The sequence below is a fragment of the Schistocerca piceifrons genome, chromosome 4, assembly GCF_021461385.2.
Source record: "Schistocerca piceifrons isolate TAMUIC-IGC-003096 chromosome 4, iqSchPice1.1, whole genome shotgun sequence".
NCBI classification, from domain to species: domain Eukaryota; kingdom Metazoa; phylum Arthropoda; class Insecta; order Orthoptera; family Acrididae; genus Schistocerca; species Schistocerca piceifrons.
This window is the reverse complement of record NC_060141.1, coordinates 75,643,204-75,662,970: the sequence shown is the minus strand read 5'-3', so window position 1 is coordinate 75,662,970 and position 19,767 is coordinate 75,643,204. Positions and strand designations below refer to the sequence as shown.

The window sequence follows — 19,767 nt, the reverse complement described above, 5'->3', positions numbered from 1 at the left end:
AAGATCAAACCTATAATGTTTGGATAAAGTATTACTTGTGTCGTGCTTGACATAGTCAAGTCATTTAAATATCTGTTCATGAAATGGGAGATATGATACTGCGTGAAGAGTTTGACAGAGCACTGAAAGACCTGACTCGAAACAAGGCCCCCGGAGTAGACAATATTCCATTGGAACTACTGACGGCCGTGGGAGAGCCAGTCCTGACAAAACTCTACCATCTGCTGAGCAAGATGTATGAAACAGGCGAAATACCCTCAGACTTCAAGAAGAATATAATAATTCCAATCCCAAAGAAAGCAGGTGTTGACAGATGTGAAAATTACCGAACTATCAGCTTAATAAGTCACAGCTGCAAAATACTAACACGAATTCTTTACAGACGAATGGAAAAACTAGTAGAAGCCAACCTCGGGGAAGATCAGTTTGGATTCCGTAGAAACACTGGAACACGTGAGGCAATACTGACCTTACGACTTATCTTAGAAGAAAGATTAAGGAAAGGCAAACCCACATTTCTAGCATTTGTAGACTTAGAGAAAGCTTTTGACAATGTTGACTGGAATACTCTCTTTCAAATTCTAAAGGTGGCAGGGGTAAAATACAGGGAGCGAAAGGCTATTTACAATTTGTACAGAAACCAGATGGCAGTTATAAGAGTCGAGGGACATGAAAGGGAAGCAGTGGTTGGGAAGGGAGTAAGACAGGGTTGTAGCCTCTCCCCGATGTTGTTCAATCTGTATATTGAGCAAGCAGTAAAGGAAACAAAAGAAAAATTCGGAGTAGGTATTAAAATTCATGGAGAAGAAATAAAAACTTTGAGGTTCGCCGATGACATTGTAATTCTGTCAGAGACAGCAAAGGACTTGGAAGAGCAGTTGAATGGCATGGACAGTGTCTTGAAAGGAGGATATAAGATGAACATCAACAAAAGCAAAACAAGGATAATGGAATGTAGTCTAATTAAGTCGGGTGATGCTGAGGGAATTAGATTAGGAAATGAGGCACTTAAAGTAGTAAAGGAGTTTTGCTATTTGGGGAGCAAAATAACTGATGATGGTCGAAGTAGAGAGGATATAAAATGTAGACTGGCAATGGCAAGGAAAGCGTTTCTGAAGAAGAGAAATTTGTTAACATCGAGTATTGATTTAAGTGTCAGGAAGTCATTTCTGAAAGTACTCGTATGGAGTGTAGCCATGTATGGAAGTGAAACATGGACGATAAATAGTTTGGACAAGAAGAGAATAGAAGCTTTCGAAATGTGGTGCTACAGAAGAATGCTGAAGATTAGATGGGTAGATCACATAACTAATGAGGAAGTATTGAATAGGATTGGGGAGAAGAGAAGTTTGTGGCACAACTTGACCAGAAGAAGGGATCGGTTGGTAGGACATGTTCTGAGGCATCAAGGGATCACCAATTTAGTATTGGAGGGCAGCGTGGAGGGTAAAAATCGTAGAGGGAGACCAAGAGATGAATACACTAAGCAGATTCAGAAGGATGTAGGTTGCAGTAGGTACTGGGAGATGAAAAAGCTTGCACAGGATAGAGTAGCATGGAGAGCTGCATCAAACCAGTCTCAGGACTGAAGACCACAACAACAACAACAACAACAACAATGCTGCAAAGTGATATGAGGTGGAACAAGCATGTGAAAACTGTGGTAGGGAACGCAAACGGACGATGTCAGTTTATTTCGAGAATTTTAGGAAAGAGTGATTCACCTGTAAAGGAGACCGCATATGGAATGCTGGTGCGACCTATTCTTGAGTACTGCTCGAGTGTTTGGGATCCATACCAGGTCGGATTGAAGGAAGACATTGAAGCAATTCAGATGTGGGCTGCTTAATTCGTTACCAGTAGGTACAAACAACATATAAGCGTTATGGAGGTGCTTCAGGAACTCAAATGGGAATCCCTGGAGGGAAGGCGATGTTCTTTCTGAGAAACACTGTTGAGAAAATTTAGAGAACCGGCAACATCATTGTGCATAAGGACCACGAAGACAAGATATGAGAAATTAGGACTTTTATGGTGGCATACAGATAGTCGTTTTACCCTCGCTCTATTTGCAAGTGGAATAGGAGGGGAAATGGCAAGTAGTGGTACAGGGTAACCTCCACCATGCACAGTACAGTGGCTTATGGAGTATCTACATATATGTAGATGTAGTGTAGAAAATTTCAGTTCTTCTTGTATTGCCTGTTGCTGACAATGAATACCATGAACTGCAACAACATCCCTTTTCTCTTCAAAAAGTGCTGCAATGATGTTCAATAAGATTTTTTTTACTATCTCAGAATCTGAAAATGGCTTCTGGTGTTCATTAAGAGCCTAACAAACGCGCAACACTTTTTCGGAAGATTTTGCTTGCCTGGTCATAGAGCGATTTTGTAAGACCATGCTTTTTTTTTGAAAGAATGTTGATATGCCTAGAGATTTTTTTGACGAGTTTCACTACATGAACTGTTGATGAGATATTCGGTGCTGTCACTTTAAATTGGCACATTTAACTCAAGCGACACTTTTGTTGCGTATAAGGCTAAATGGAACAGCTCCAAGCCTATCACACAGCATTAAAAAATTTTGTTCCATCAACTCAATCAAAAACTTCCTGTTTTTACTATCTTTTTACGATTTTTGGGATCCAATTAGATGCAGAGAAACGTTATAAGCTTCTTTTCATTACAATAACAGTTAACAAAGCTCTGTGCAGGATTGCAACAACTCTTGACGAAGTGAAGATAAAAATTTGTTTATTTATTTGGATTCCTCCTTTATAAAAATACCACCGTGCAGTACAAAGCACGTGCTGATGCTCTGTAAGGCAACTGCTTCCACGACACAGGCCGCCGCTGCTGTGTACACCTGCCTGAAAGGTAAAATTGACATTTCATATCACAGTTTCATAAAGCGGCGTTACGCTTTCATTCGAGTTACGGACAAAAAACTGTGTCGAATTGAATATTCCTGCTCTGATTAAAATAGGCTTCATAGGTTGCCAAAGATCGATTTGTAAATTTCCTATTTCATTAAATAAAATTCTTTTATTGCCTTTAGGTGTACAGAGCTTTTGTGTAGATCAACACAACTCTCTGTGCTGGCCGGCCAGCTTGTTCCCCTCTGCTCCCTCTCTCCAGTGCACCCTCCTGCATACACAGTGTAGGAACTATGTACTTAATCTACATACTAATCATTAAGAACTCAAATGAGTTATGCAGTTACTTGTACAGTGCTATTAAAAGTGGTAAGGATGGCACTCAAAGGTATTGTTTTATACAGAAAAGTACTTTTTAAATAATTTTCTTTACTATAGTTTCAAAATACTTTCAGCTGTCCAGTTTTTGACCTTCCACAGACCGGACTTGACTGGGTCCTCTAGTTGCCAACTGTTCTCATAAAGAGTATAATAATTTTGGTATATGGTCTTCAAGGCGCTTTACCGAGGACTCCACAAATGCCACTGAATGCTGTCCTTGGATGAGGCAAATATCATCATACCTCAACTGAATTTGTCATATATAGGGCAGTATTTTTCCTAGAGGTGGTCATATAAAATTCGGAGAAGTGACATGTGGATAAATTAAATAAAGTACTTTGAAAAAGTCACACTTGACTAAGTGGATTGAGGTGGAATGTGACGACTTGGATACTTTTTCCATGAATGTTCTTCCACAGAAGTCGCTAGATATACTAATAGTACCTGGGAGCGAAAAAATGTTTAGGTTTTATTACATCTTTAATAACGAAAAGCCTGCACCGTGCATCAATAAGAACATAAATTGACGAATAGCTTTCTTTAAAGGCCAATCTACACTGGTCGACACGTCACGCTAAAGCATTTCACAATGAGTTTCAAGTGGCAACATTCACAAAAGCCGTTAACCGACCGTCACATCTTGTCAGGTGTTTTCCAGAAGAAACTGCTAACATCGGAAGTTAACCTATTTTCGGCACACTCATTCATGTTGTAGTAGTGATTTTGTGTCTTCTTAATATTTATTTTCTTTTTGTGCTTTGTTTTCGTTACAAACTGCAAATATCCTATGACGAATTGATCATTTTTTCCATAGAGTGTTCTTCCATGAGCTCAGATATCCGAAAGTGAAAATTATTTAGGTTTTACAATAGCTCAACAGAGCTTATTCCCACACTTTATACAAGTAAGAACATACGTTTGTGAAAGAGTTTTAATTAAATAACGTTTTAAGTCATCTCTAATAAAGGTGAAATATGTAGCTGTTTTATGATGTTACAATTATGTAATGAAAAAATACAATAACCAAGGTAAACAGGCTCTATTTATTCTCATATAAATATTGTTAGATGTGTTTGTATGTATATGTTTTCGCTAGAAAATAAATGTCAATGTTTTGAAATGTTGCTTCAGTTTCAGCACTTTACCACGGAAAACTGCTCAGGAACTAACTTTATGAAGTTTGCTTTGGCCATTAATAAGCTTCATCGTTACTAGTTTCTCAATACCGATACTGTATTCCGACTTTTTGTATAGATGATAGTAACGTATAACCTAACTTCCATTGTTTGGTACTGGATTAAACGAATTGACGTGACATGATGTGACGGACAGTGTGAATACATTGTGCGGAAACGGTGCCATGATGTAACGCGACGGGAAGCGATGGCCAGGTGAACTGGGAACTGGCCGTATATAACCTTTTTTTAACGGCGAATACACTGGATAAGATAGAAAAACTCTTTCTTCTAAAAGTTGTTTGGTGTGTTTGTATGTCCATATTTTCTCTAACAGATAAACGTCAATGTTTTAAAATGTCTGGAAGGCACTTTTTCTGAAGTTTCATTTCCAAGCAGTGTACCATGGAAACTTTGTTGAGGACATCCGCTATGATGCTAGTACCTCAATTCTGATACAGTATTTCAACACTTTGAATCGTGGGTGATATCTCAGAACTACCCTCTCATCATTTGGTTCTGGGCTAAGTGAAATAACATTGTCTTTAGTTTAGGATGACGTCGCCTGGCGTTTATTCTTTTGACGTCTAGTGTGAATTACCTTTAATTCATTTAACAATTGGCTTATTTGCATGATAAGGCCCTATTTCATAGTTACATTTCTATAGCAACACATTTGCTTTTCAGAATATCGTTGTTTATTCCGTTGCCTCTATCAACAAAGATAGGTGTTAATTTTGGTTGTTTCTAGAAATGTTGAGGAATATTGTTTCGATTACGCATTTGTTTGGTGTTCCGATACATCATCTTTGCATACATCTTTGGCTAAGCGTGTATCTGTGCTTGCAGAAAATATTATGTGTAGTGGAAGTTGTTCGTTGGGTGATGTTGCGTGTTTAAATTATTTAGTGTATCTTAAACTGTGTGATTAACGACCAGGTTAATGTATATTTTAATTTTCTGAAATGGCGAACATTGCTGCACAGAGAATCAAGCGAGAATTCAAAGAAGTCATTAAAAGTGAAGAGGTAAATTCTAGTTGTGTTTAATATATGACGAATATTGTTTGAGATGTGTTTATCAGAACTGAAGTTTGCCAATTTGTGTTTACAGTCTGTGGATATTATAGTGTCATACACCTCCACCTAGTTTGTTTTTGTATGCTGACCTACTTTCACACGCAGGAACGCAATGGATTTAAAGGAGTTATTCTATCATGAGTTATTTGTGAAAGGGTGGCGAGCAACATGCCTAATTGTGTTAATAGATCACAGTGCATAGTTGTGGAAACATATGGAACTATAGAACGGCATATGACACTGAGGAAATCCACTGTTAACGCGCTTTCGTACGTATCGCTAGAAGTGCTCCTGATAGTTCAGTCGCCGTGTAAACAGATGCAAGAGATGAAATTTATATTTTTTAGTGAACTAACATTGGCTACAATCATGTGTTTTGGTGCGTTGGAACCTCTTTGTCCATATAGTATTAGTCGTATATATAGCTTTTCATGTTGCTTATGTAAAGTGAATTACTGTAGAGAAGACTTGATCCTTATGGGATGAAATGATGTAGCCACGTGATCATTTTATTTATAAACTCACACACTAAGTCGGGAACTGTTATTTATGGTATTGCAGGCAGACGTTCATTGACTCTTGGAGCTACAACGCTGTGAAGATTTGAAGTTCATTGTCATTTTTTAATCAAGGCAGTCGTGTACTTGGTAGACGTGCAAGTTTCTTGATCTTACATATCGGAAATAATGTTAACCCTTTCACTCGTTGGGCACTGTGTGTTGTAACACTAGCCACTTTAAGTAGCTTTGTTACTCATCACAAATCATTTGTGATTGCTGCAGTAATATCCATTTACATGCACTGATTCTAATCTTATACAGTTGCGCTCTGTATTTTAATAGATTGTATTGTTTATTCATTGTATGAAAAAAGTAACATATTCCAGTTTGTGTACATATTCTCCCATGAATGTTTAAGGCTGTAAGGTCCAGTAGGACCTTTAGTGTGAGGTTTCTTCCCCCTTGATAAAAAAAATAAAGTCTGGAGCGGAGCCCCTTCATTTATCATTGCTGATGTATGATACTTGCAAACATTGTGCATAGAAATATTCGTTGGAGGCATCCCTGTTATAAAATGCAGACTTTTCACCAAGAAGAGGCAGATTTTCAAATGAAGTTACTCCGTCTTCTGCCATCCTCTTCAGATTGCGTAATTTCTACTTGCCTTTGTCATCTGTCGTCTTGTATCTCCTCCTTGATTTCAGTCTCCTCTCATGAACTAGACCTTCCAAAGTGTCTGTTAGTAGGCATTCCCACCTCATTGAATGTCCCATCCAGTTCTTCTTCCTTTCTCTTATAACATGTATCAGTCTTCTTCTCTCCCCAACAATTTCCAACACGTACTTTTCCACCCGGCTTATCCTCTTCATTCTCCACTGCACCCACATATCAAATGCTTCCAGCCGTTTCTCATTATCTCATCTCACTGTCCATGTTTATGCCCTGTAGAGTGCCACGCTCCAGGTAAAACACCTGCCAAGTCTGTACCTCAGACTTTCGTCTAGTGTGCCACATAATAATCTCTTTATTATATTGAATGCCTCCTTCACAGTGGAGTGACTGTAAATCCCTGTGTACGCTACAGATGAATCTGTTATCACAATCTTTATTTTATATTCCCATTCATTGGTTTTTTGATGTCTCAACGAAATTGTTGCCTCCCTACATAACCTAGACATATAAAATCATTCATCTCGGCAACAAATTAGTGCACTCCTAAGACATCTGTAGGTAATCAGACTGTAAAAAATACTGGTGGATACAACCAGAGAACTGTGTCTATGAAGATCACTGTTCATACTTGACCAGAAGAAAAAGTAAAGAAAAATTCTGTAATTCAAAATGCAGCATCATCACCTGTCCCGAATGCTAAACAGCCAATCAAAAACAGGAACAAGTTTAAAGTGAGCTCCAAAACTGATCACGTTTCTCTTTCAGTGTTTCCTGAGACTCAGCAAGACAACATTTAAGACCAGGTGGAGTGTGAAGTCAATTTCAAAGAGCCAGTGGACCACGGAGTGCCACATTCTTCATTGATTGCAGATTTGCACCCACACTTGTCAGCTCTGAGAATATTTTTAAAAGTTCAAGCCGATGGCGATTCCGATGACCTGTGTGACACTGGAGCCTCTATCTCACCTGATTTGCACACCATGCGCGTACATATTTTACCATCTCAATCAGTGCAAACTGCTATTCTGGGTCATGGCCCACCATTTTGGTCCTCCCCCATCCTCAACAAACCCAACCGCAGAGTGATCATTCAGTGAAATTTTAATTTGTATTATTGACATCTTTCTGAACTGCAACAGTTATTGCCATCCTACTTGACAGTCAGCATTCAGCATAGCCCTATACCTTCATACATTACTGTTCCTACTGTTGACAGTCGGCATAGCCCTATAAGAAAAACTGCTCTCTACCAATCCCTATCCTACCCTCATAAATTACTGTTCCTACAGTAGGTATAAACTGTGCCACACACAGGGGGCCATCAGGAGGACTCTGTACGCTCCTTCTCACTGATGTTCATAGCGAGAAGGTGCCTTTTTTGTATCTGTAGCAGTATTCGCTGTGGTGGTTCAGTTAACCATTACTTTCACCTTCCACAATATTAATGCACCTTTTGATAGAGAAATAATATCCTGAGGTGATCAGCTAGAGGGCAACAACTCCCTCCAGTCTTCCACCCACTTGGGGATTTCAGTGCGAGGGAGCATCAGGCAGTCTGGAAGCGGTCTCCTGATGGAGCAGCTACTCTCTAATTTCTACCGCTAAACTCAATGATGAAACCACTTGCCACTTTGTTTTAGTGCAGATCATGGCACTTCTCATGCGCAAAAATCTCTGTGAAGGTGATCACTTTTGATGTACTTGTCACTTCCATGCCACTATTAATCAAGCCTCCCTCCCCCCCCCCCCCCCCCCCCCCACTTCCCCAGACAGTACTAGTGTTATAATAAATGCCAGAAGAGAGCAAGTCACAAAAGAGATTGTTAATGATCTTTTTCAGATATAAGTAGTACTCTGAAAATGGGCATTCTAAATTTTGAGGAAACACAGTATATTCAGTTCTGTACAACAGCTAGTCATACCAACAATTGATGTAGCACATGAATTGGAGTCGGCAAATAGGGTAGAATGCTCCAAATTTTTTGGTGGACACTTACACATTGATGAATTGATGAAAACTTGTACAGGAAGAATGATATTGCTGAGCTTCACAAACAGTTAAGTTCGGCTGTGTATGCTCTTCATATAATTGCTAGTCTTGGAAACAAACAAATAAACTTCCCGACATATTTTGCATATTTCTGCTCAGTAACATATTATGCAACTATTTTCTGTGTTAACTAACCCATTAGAAAGTATTAATTGCACAAAAACGGGTAGTAAGAGTAATATACAGTATTCGCTCACAGTTGTCATATAGGTAACTCATCAAGGAGTTGGGCATTTTAACTGCACTGTCATAATACATATATTTGGTAATGAAACTCGGAATAAATAATCCATCACAGTTTGAGAACAACAATGATGTCCATACTTTTTCACTACAGGAAAAAATTACCTTTATTACCCGTTATTAAGTTGCCCATGGCTCACAAAGGAATTCAGTTGCAGCAATTAAAATGTTTGATCACTGCCCAGTAACATAAAATGTCTGACAGGTAGGTTTTAAATCTACAACACCGTGACTCAATTCACAGTCAGATGATTTTGCACTTCAGAATGGATCATAAATGCTACCTAATTATGGTTACCAGTCGTATCTGGTTAGAGAGGAATTCTCCTCTAAGTGATGGGGCAGTACCATCATCCCACTCCCAAGGCCATGCAAACACTTGTTACCATTGACAGCGACAGACCAAGCAGTCTTACAAAAATTTTACACAAATTGTTCAATAAATTGGAACATCAGTTGTGCTGTACCCTTTAATCACACATCCCGTTGTCCACCCATTAGTGTGACTTCCTGGAGGACTGGCCCATAACTGAACACCTAATATAGTTGGGAATGGCATACTGCATGCCTCCAACACCATCATCTGATTGCTGTCTGTTTCATTTTGCATAAGGAGTGTGATACTGCGTGGCATCAACCACATCTTAACCTTTCTTCACGGTTGGGATTTCTGGAATGTTTTACCAATTTCTTTTACCACAACTTTTTGTTTCCTCTACTGTTCATGTGTGGTAGTCAGTGCATCCCTCAGTTCCCCATAGGTCCAAGAGATGGTGATCCTCAGAGCACAGTATTGAGCCTACACTCTCTCTTATAGCCATCAGTAAACTCCCCCATGCGGGTCTGGGTGTTAGAATAGGCCCGAGGTATTCCTGCCTCTCATAAGAGGCGACTAAAAGGAGTCTCGAACATTTTGGCCTTTATTTGATGGTCCCCTGTAGGGTTTGACCTCCATTTTTCAAAATTTGTTGATAATGGACTTCTTAGCTCTTTTGCGCCTGGTATCCAGCACGGTACCCAGCTCATTATGGTAGGGCTGCCCTGTACCCTGTTGGTTGTAGCCCCCTGACCACACGTATTGCTCTTCTATTGCCTGCACCATTAACTCCCCATGTTTGCCAAGGAGTAGATGCCTCTCACCCTGGGGCATTGGGACTCCCGGCAGTGGCCATCCTGTCAAGTGACCTTTGCTGCGGCTGGGTGGTGCCTGTGGGGAGGGCCCCTGGTCAGAGTGGGTGGCATCAGGGTGGATGACACGCCGTGAAGTGTAGTACGTCATCCCTTGCTGGTGGTCAACGAACATCAGCAGTCTCCAAGTGGTCAAGGTCTAACTTCAATGCTAAGAAACACGAACCCAAATCGTCCCCCTCCCGCTGGCCACACCATTGGAGGAACACCAGGCTAAGGATGGCAGCAAAGCTTATTCATTCCGGTACCTTGAATGAAGGAGAGTTGATGGGGAATCTTTCTTGTCAATGAAACCTCTGATTTTTGTGGAGCATTTAGGGGACAAGTTTGGGGAGATGGAGGGCTTGTCCAAAATGCGGTCAGGGTCGGTCTTCATCAAAACAGCATTCTCTGCCCAGTCATGGGCACTACTTGCCCGTGACAAGCTGGGGATGTTTCTGTTTCCATCATGCCCCATAAGAGCTTAAATATGGTCCAGGGTATCATATTTCAAAGGGACCTTCTTTTGCAGTCTGACGATGTGCTGTGCACCAATTTAGAGCGGCAAGGTGTCCGTTTCATTCGGCGCGTCCACTGGTGTCCAAGGGATAATCAGGTTGGCTCCAGTGCCTTCATCTTGTCCTTTGAGGGTCAAGGTGATGGTCTACCACTGTGATGTGAAGCCATATATCCCTCCCCCGATGTGATGCTTTAAGTGCTGGAAGTTCGGCCATGTCTTCCCACTGTACTTCCAGCGCCATTCATTGGGACTGTGGATCGTCTTTACATCTCAATACTCCCTGTACCCCACCTACCATCTGTGTCAACTGCGGAGAGCACCATTCGCCTTGCTTGTCAGACTGCAGGATTCTCCAGAGAGAAGGTGTGGTGTGCGTACTGTAAGACCTTTGGTACACACACCGTCATGTTATTTGACTTGTCGCTCTAACGAAGTAGGCGAGTGTCAGCAATATGTTTCGTGGTCTTATCATGGCGTGTTTATCTTCTGCCGTTAGGTCAGACGATATAAATGCCACTTGCGTGCTTAGAGTAGCAGATTGACGGTGACCAACTTTAAACAGAGCTTGATTAATTTTTACACACATTTATTAAAATAATAAAAAGCATAGAAATTACTTAACTTGATTCTGGATGCTGTTTACAATCGACAATCTGAAGTTCCTTTGGTCTTGGTACGTTAATCTTATTCTCACATATCTCTGATACTTGACAAAGTGTCTATACATTTCTCTTCATGGCTATGTACAGGAATATGGTAATCTTATTAGGCGCAGACTGAAACTTGACTACAGACTAATGCAGACTAACTAATCGGAGGTCTGTACACTCATTATAATACCTCGCATGTTCAGGTATCACTGCGCGAGTGTGATCCGTGAGGAGAAAGGTTCTACATTAGCAGCAATCTCATTGGCTGCGTTTCATATTAATACGCGGATCGGCGGAAGCAGAATTTGGTCCGTCTCTTAGACAGCGCCATCCCGTAGTGTGGAGACAGACGATCGGTGCGCCTGCGCTGTTGTGCTTAGCGGGACGCGCTCTATTTGGAAAGTTGTGTACGCGCTGACTACGCGGAACTATGTACACAACAGAAGGCTACATCCTGTGCATATGACGTCATCCTATGCCGCCGCTACGACAGTGTTTCTACCATCTTCTGTTCCGCTGCGTACAGTTGGCTCTCGGAGCCATCAGACTCCACCTGCCCCCTTGACAGTGGGGGGCACTTCCCTCCCTGTTGCTCCTGCACAACCTACTTCAGGAGCAACACCCCCCCCCCCCCCTCTTTCCTAGATGTCAGTCCCCACTTTTCAGCTGGAAAAGCATAAGTCTTCTTTGGTTCCTCTTGCCAGGAATGGATCCCTTGGGTTACTCCCTTTCCAGATTCCTACCAGGGGCAAAGCTGACACCCGCCAGTGGCTGCAGCAACCACAGGTAGCTGGTCGTAGGGCTTCGCAGTCATCCTCAGTTCCTGAGATTGAATCGGTGAAGCCCTCCCAGCGGTACCAATGTGGGGAGCAGCGACAGAAACCTAAAAAGAAAAAGACCCCCAAGAACCAAGGCACTGCGGTGACACACCATCACTACCTACAAGCTCTGTGTCTGAGGATGAGGTGGAGATTCTGCCGTCAGCTGAGGACCTAGATCTCGCTGGGCCCTCAGACACAATGGATGTCGATCACACAGGTACCCATATAGTGGCAGCAGGTGACCCTGAGGCGTAGCCAGCTTCATAGTGTTTTATGCCTTTCCAGTCTCTTGATCACAGTCATCCAGTGGATTAGTGGCAGTTTTTTCCACATCCTGGCTGAGATATGGCAACTGTTAAGCTTTACACCTGCTTCCTGCATTGCCCTCCAGGAAAACTGGTTCCCGGCAATGCGGACCCCTGCCCTCTGCAGCTATAAGGGATGTTACACGAACTGTAATGACTGTAATAGAGTGTCAGGTGGAGTTTGTGTTATGTCCTAAACTCAGTCTGTAGTGAAACAGTGCCCCTTCAAACCCCTCTTGAATCTGTGACTGTCAGGATAAGGACAATGCAAGAAATAACTGCCTGCAACGTATATCTTCCTCCGGATGGTGCAGTACCCATGAATGTATTAACTGCACTGATTGATCAACTCCCTAAACATTTCCTACTTTTGGGAGATTTTAATGTGCATAACCCCTTGTGGGGTGGCGCCATGCTTACTGGCCGTGGTAGGGAGGTCAAAAATTTACTGTCACAACTTGACGTCTGCCTCTTAAATACTGGGGCCGCTACACATTCCAGTGTGGCACATGACACATATTTGGCCATTGATCTCTTGGTTTGCAGCCCTGGCCTTCTCCCATCTATCCACTGGAGAGCACATGATGACCAGTGTAATAGTGACCACTTCCCCATCTTCCTGTCACTCCCCCGGCACCATGCTCACGGACGCCTACCCAGATGGGCTTTTAACAATACAGACTGGGAAGCCTTCATCTCTGCTGTCACCGCTGAATCTCCCCCACATGGTGCCATCAATGTTGTCATTGAGCAGATCGCTACAGCGATTGTTTCTGCTGCGGAAAATGCGATCTACCGCTCTTTAGGGTGCCCCCGGTGGGAGACAGTCTCTTGGTGGTCACTGGAAGTCGCTGAGGCAATGAAAGAGCGTCGGCGAGATCTACAGCGAAATAAGTGGCACCCTTCCCATAAGCACCTAATAGGATTTAAGCGGCTCCGTGCCCACGTTTGCGTGCTTATAAAACGACAGAAACGGGAGTGTTGGGAGAGATACAAATCGACCATTTGGTGCTATACATCACCTTCCCAAGTCTGGACAAAGGTCAGACGCCTTTTGGGTACCAGATCCCAACAGATGTCCCTGGCATTAACATCAATGGCAGGTTATCTACCGACACAAACACGATTATTGAGCACTTTGCTGAGCACTATGTTCGAGCCTCTGCCTCGGAGAACTACCCTCCAGCCTTTCGCATCCTCAAACAGCGGATGGAAAGGAAAGTCATCACGTTCACTACACGCCACAGTGAACCCTAAAACTTCCCATTTACAGAGTGTGAGCTCCTCAGTGCCCTTGCACATTGCCCCGACACAGCTCCTGGCCCGGATCAGATATACAGTCAGATGATTAAACATCTCTCATCTGACTGCAAGTGACATCTCCTTGTCATCTTCAACTGGATCTGGTGTGATGGTGTCTTTCCATCGCAATGGTGGGAGAGTACCATCATTCCAGTGCTCAAACACAGTCAAAACCCACTTGACGTGGATAGCTACAGTGTGTTAACTGTAATACGGCAGAGTTGTGAGGGGAGTGCGGGGAGAGGAGGAAGCAAGCATTGGCTGGCGAGGGGAGAGGAGCCGTTGGGGAGGGGACAAGGCACGCCTACCAGTTGCAGTGCTGGCACTACAAATTGTGCATTAAGCTGACACGAAAGCAGACGAAAGGCTTGGAAGTAAAATTCGCTTTAAATGTTGTTCGTAAACGAAACTGAAATCGTCATGCACATATATATATATATATATATATATAGTTATAATAGAGGGAAACATTCCACGTAGGAATAATATATCTAAAAACAAAGATGATGTGACTTACCAAATGAAAGTGCTGGCAGGTCGACAGACACACAAACATACACACAAAATTCAAGCTTTCGCAACAAACTGTTGCCTCATCAGGAAAGAGGGAAGGAGAGGGAAAGACGAAAGGATGTGGGTTTTAAGGGAGAGGGTAAGGAGTCATTCCAATCCCGGGAGCGGAGAGACTTACCTTAGGGGGAAAAAGGGACGGGTATACACTCGCGCGCGCGCGCCCACACACACACACACACACACACACACACACACACACACACACACACACACACACACATATCCATCCACACATATACAGACACAAGCAGACTTTATATATAAACTACATGGGGGAGCGCATAGTAGACACACACACACACACACACACACACACACACACACACACACATATCCATATCCATCCACACATATACAGACACAAGCAGACTTTATATATAAACTACATGGGGGAGCGCATAGTAGACACACACACACACACACACACACACACACGTGTGTATGTGTGTGTCTACTATGCGCTCCCCCATGTAGTGACACCGACACTCTCTTCACGTAAGTCACCCTTCCTCTACCAACATTTATGAAACGTTAAGTCATTATCGATCCACGATTCATCGAGATAAAATATTTCTCTGCCTGCTTTCCTGAAGTTCTTCATGTCAACAATGAAACGAGATCGCCAGTGCACAATGTCTGGACGTTCTAACAACACATTCCTTTTGTTTTCCAACTTACGCCATATGAATCCCATAGACAAAAGTACTTTTCTCAGCGAAACAATACTCCACTTCCAGCCTATTTTGTCGTGCAAAACTGGAAGCAGTGTTCACAGGCTCGGCACAATCTTCCGCACTGAATAAAATTCCGCTATCGTGTCGCGAATAACACGCTGGTTGAAATCATCAATCATTACTTCGATTTCTCCACTTCTTTTCCTAAGTTAAAAGAGAGAGAAAGATTTATAAGAAAATGCCTTCTGGACTGCACGTATTTTTTTGAATTTGGAAATGTACTGTAAAATGAATGTGTTTCGAAATAATACAGTAACCAGTGGTGTTTCCAAACAAAGCAATACAGTAGCAAGGAAAAATTAAATATAAGGTAATTCGGACGAAATAGGGGGCTCCTTCAAAGTGATCGCAAACAAAATATCTGAAATGGAAACTCACCTTTTCTTGCCAGGCGTTTGTGGTGATACGCCAGGATGATTCTTGGAAAACTGTTTGAATCTTCCAATGCTACGCGTGCTTTGTCCTGTGTATGTAGCAGTCTCACTGAAGATTTGTAAATGGGGTGAAGCAATTTTTTCTGCTCCCTTTCCCTTTCGCAGCATTCAATCACACGCAATATAATATTGCGAGCATCGCTACGTAATACTGGTTTCCTTCTAACCGTAGGCCTACCGGTAGGGGTTGTTGACGACTTCCGAGATGGGCCAGCAACTGCCTCTTCACTCATTTTGATAATGTTTAGCACAACTGCACAATAAAAACACGCAGAACAGTACAGCGCAAAACAATAATGAAGCAGACGACAATGGCTACCTTGTACAACACAGTCACCTACTTAATGTTGGCAGCAGTCGAAACTACGTGCCTATCGAAGCCTCCCGACGTTTACCGACTTCTACAGATTCAGGACTAGGGAGAGGTGTGCCATCTAAAAGTTTACACACTGTACTGGGGCTTCAGCCTCACCATGTTTCTTTGTACAGGTATGGTGTTTCGGCGGTTGGGTTGGGTCCTGGAGTCACGTGGCCTGCTGACTCCATGTCAGGGCGGCTTCCGCCAGGTTTACTCTACCACTGATAATCTTGTGTCCTTCGAGTCTGCAATCGAAACAGCCTCTTCCAGACGCCAACATCCTGTTGCCGTCTTTTTTGACTTATGTAAAGCATACGACAATACCTGGCGACATCATATTCTTACCACATTGTATGAGTGGGGTCTCCGGGGACTGCTCCCGATTTTTATCCAAAACGTCCTGTGTCCCATACTTTCCTGTTCATGTTGGTGCTTCCCATAGTTCTCCTCGTATTCGGTAGAATGGCGTTCCGCAGGGCTCCTTATTGTGTCTCTCTCTATTTATAGTGGCTATTAACGGTCTAGCAGCAGCTGTACGGCCATCAGTTTTACCTTCTCTGTATGCAGATGCCTTGCCCATTTCATACTGCTCCTCCAGTCCTGGCGTCACTGAGCGGCGCCTACAGGGAGCCATTCACAAGGGGCAGTCATGGGCTCTACCCCATCGCTTCCATTTTTCAGCCATAAATTTGTGTGTCATGCATTTCTGTCAGTGTCACTCCGTTCATTCAGAACCAGAACTCTACCGTAATGATGATCCCCTTACTGTAGTGGAGACATATCGATTCTTAGGACTGGTTTTCGACGCCCGACTGACCTGGCTATCTCACCTTCCTCAACTTAAGCAGAAGTGCTGGTGGCATCTCAATGCCCTCCGCTGCCTGAGCAACACCAACAGGGGTGCAGATCGCTCTATGCTGCTGCAGCTCTACAGAGCCCTTGTTCAGTCCCACCTTGACTATGGGAGGGCGGTTCTGTGGTACCCTCAGCATTGTGTTTACTTGACCCATTGCACCACTGTGGCATTTGCCTAGTGACGGGAGCTTTTAGAACGAGTCTGGTGACCAGTATCCTGGTGGAGGCCGGAGTTTTCCATTGAAGGTTACGCGTACACAGCTGCTGGCCAGTTAAATTGCAGATGTTCGTAGTTCTTCTGCGCATCTGAATTACCTTCTCCTTTTCCCAACCACAGCGGTTCATCTCCCGCATCGGCAGCCCAGGTCAGGGTTTATGATTGCGGTTCATGTCTGCTCCATTCTGTATGAATTGGAGTCCTTCCCGTTACCACTTCTCCGCGAGGTCCATTCATGTACACCTCCATGGTGTACACCTAGGCCGCGGATTCTTTAGGACCTTTTGCATGGCCCTAACAACTCCATTAACCCTGCAGCTCTCCACAATCTCTTCCTCGATTCTCGACATGTACTGGAGCCGTGAAATGGTTTACACCGATGGCTCGATGGCTGATGGTCATGTAGGCTTTGAGTGTGTTCATGGAGGACATATAGAACAGCACTCCTGCCAGATGGCTGCATTGTTTACACTGCCGAGCTGGTGGCTATACCTTGTGCTCTTGAGCACATCCGCTCATGACCTGGCGAGTCATTTCTGCTGTGTATTGACTCCTTGAGCAGCCTACAAGGTATCGACCAGTGCTACCCTCGCAGTCCTTTCGTAGTGTCCACTCAGGAGTCCATCAGTGCTCTGGAACGGTCCCGTCATTCAGTGGTGTTTGTGTGGACTGCAGGACACGTCGGAATCCCAGGCAGTGGGCTTGCCGACAGGCTGGCCAAACAGGCTAGGCAGAAATCGCTTCTGGAGATGGGCATATCCGGAACAAAGTACGTGTCATTAAGGAGACTACGAATGTGTGGAAGTCTTCCGTGCAGTCATCTCGCAGGAAATCAGTTGTCCTCCACTGGCTCCGCATTGGCCATACGTGGTTAACGCATGATTACCTCCACTGTCGTGAGGACCCACCTCGGTTTCAGCTGTGGCTCACAAATGACGGTCGTCAACCTCTTGCTGGACTGCCCACTTGTAGCTGCTCTGCGACGGACTTTTAACTTTACCAGCACCCTACCTTCGGTGTTGGGTGACAATGCCTCAACAGCAGCTTTAGTTTTACATTTTATTCGTGAGGGTGGTATCCCTATTTGTCCTCCACCTTAGTGCTTTTAGGGTGGAGGTTTTAACGTGTTGCACAGTGGCTGGCTTCCCCTTTTTATTCTCATTGTCAGCCAGCCATGGTAATTTGCTCTCTTGTTTTGATCTCTTCTACATGTTTCTTGCATCTCTCTGTGGTTTTCTTGTCCCATTTTGTCCATTTTAGTGTTTGTTGCTCTTCTGTCATTCTTGTGGTTTTCTTCTTTCTCCCAGCTGTGTTTTGTATGTCTCGATTATTTTACGCCCACCCTTGTGGAATTATTTTAATCGGAATGAGGGACTGATGACCTAGCAGTTTGGTGCCCCCCCCCCCCCCCCTTTTAAGCCAACCAACCAACATAGGTCTGGAGAGGGTGATCAGGGCTTTACTTCCAAAGCTATTTTATGAAAACAACAGCAATAGCTCTTCACAAGTATTGATGTGTTAAAGGAATATGGAGAGGTCCTCTTACCACACTGGGTTGGAAGAACGTGATTTGGAAGTTCTAATTAACTGGAGATTTGGGAATTGCTCATGGAAGAGGCTAACAGCTAATTGTGCCACAAATTATTGAGGAAGTTAACCGTTACCATGACTGAGAATGCTGGACTCACTGTGTGGTCTTAAGCAGTGCACAAGCTGTGTCACAACAGTTGAACATTCCTTAGTCCACCTTTCCGGAAGTGCTATGAACAATTGTGAAGTGGTACCCATACAAACTTTCAAGCCATCATGGATGTAGATGGTCATCACATTCAGCAACATTTGTAACCTTGAGTATAAGCATGGGACGCAGTACAGTCCTCTCATGTGGAAATTAAAATGTGTTTCTTTCAATGGTTTATTTGTTATTTCTGTTCCACATGTCCTTGCAAATGTTTCCTTATAACTTCAGTATCCTGTTATCATTCATTTTTCAAGGGACATACATAAGATGTAAGTCAGTGCCTACCAGCATCATATTTTACTTACCGTCCATGACTTGGGCTTCCAGAACTCCCTACCAATTTCAGTTTTTATCCCAGTGGTTGTTTCAGCGTAGAGTTGGTACTTCACCTTGCTCTCTACGGATCCAAGAGAATGGCATCCTGCAGGACTCTGTGCTGAGTGTCACACTTTGCCTCATCACCATCATTGGGCTAGTCATCTCTGCCAGGCCACTGGCCATCCCCACACTGTGTGTTGACACTTTCTGCATTTGGTACAGCACCCACTCTGTAGCTGTGTCTGAATGCCAACTTCAAGGCACCATCTGATGGGGTTCTCTTATGACCCTTTCCCATTGTTTCCAGTTCTCTCCTGCAGAAAGAGTGTCATGCATTTTTTCGCAGTACCACAGTCCATCCTGACCGAGAACTGTACTGGGGTTCACAGTGCTTGAATGCTGTGGCACAGTTCAGATTTTTGGGACTACTCTTTAACAAGAAGCTTACTTGGCTGCCCCATACTGATCAGATAAAAGATTATCTGCATGTGAAAGCTTAACGCTCTCTGATTCCTTGCCCACACTACTTGGTGTGCGTGTGGTACTACTCTCCATGTGTCTAGTGGGCTCTGGTCCAGTTCTACTTGGACTTTGGTTGCCACGGTTATGGCTCGATGATGCCTTCAGCTTTGAAATTATTAGACCCAGTAAGCATTGTGGAGTTTGACTGGCCACCGGCACCCTCTGGACAAGTCACATAGACAGTCTTCTTGCTGAAGTGCGGATCATTCCTCTTCAGTTCTTACTTTCCTATGCACTCACCACGACAATTTCCTCATATTCTTTTTGCATCC

At 43.4% G+C, this 19,767-nt stretch overlaps 1 protein-coding gene across 1 annotated transcript in view; it reads left to right on the top strand.

Annotated features, from left to right (window-relative positions):
* Window positions 1-5,255: 5,255 nt before the first annotated feature.
* The window catches only part of LOC124795400 (ubiquitin-conjugating enzyme E2-22 kDa), a 109,364-nt gene continuing 94,852 nt past the window's right edge, over window positions 5,256-19,767 (top strand). The window contains exon 1 of the mRNA XM_047259416.1: window positions 5,256-5,462. Coding sequence (XP_047115372.1) covers window positions 5,400-5,462 — 63 coding nt within the window. The 5' untranslated portion in view covers window positions 5,256-5,399. The remainder of the gene's footprint in view (window positions 5,463-19,767) is intronic.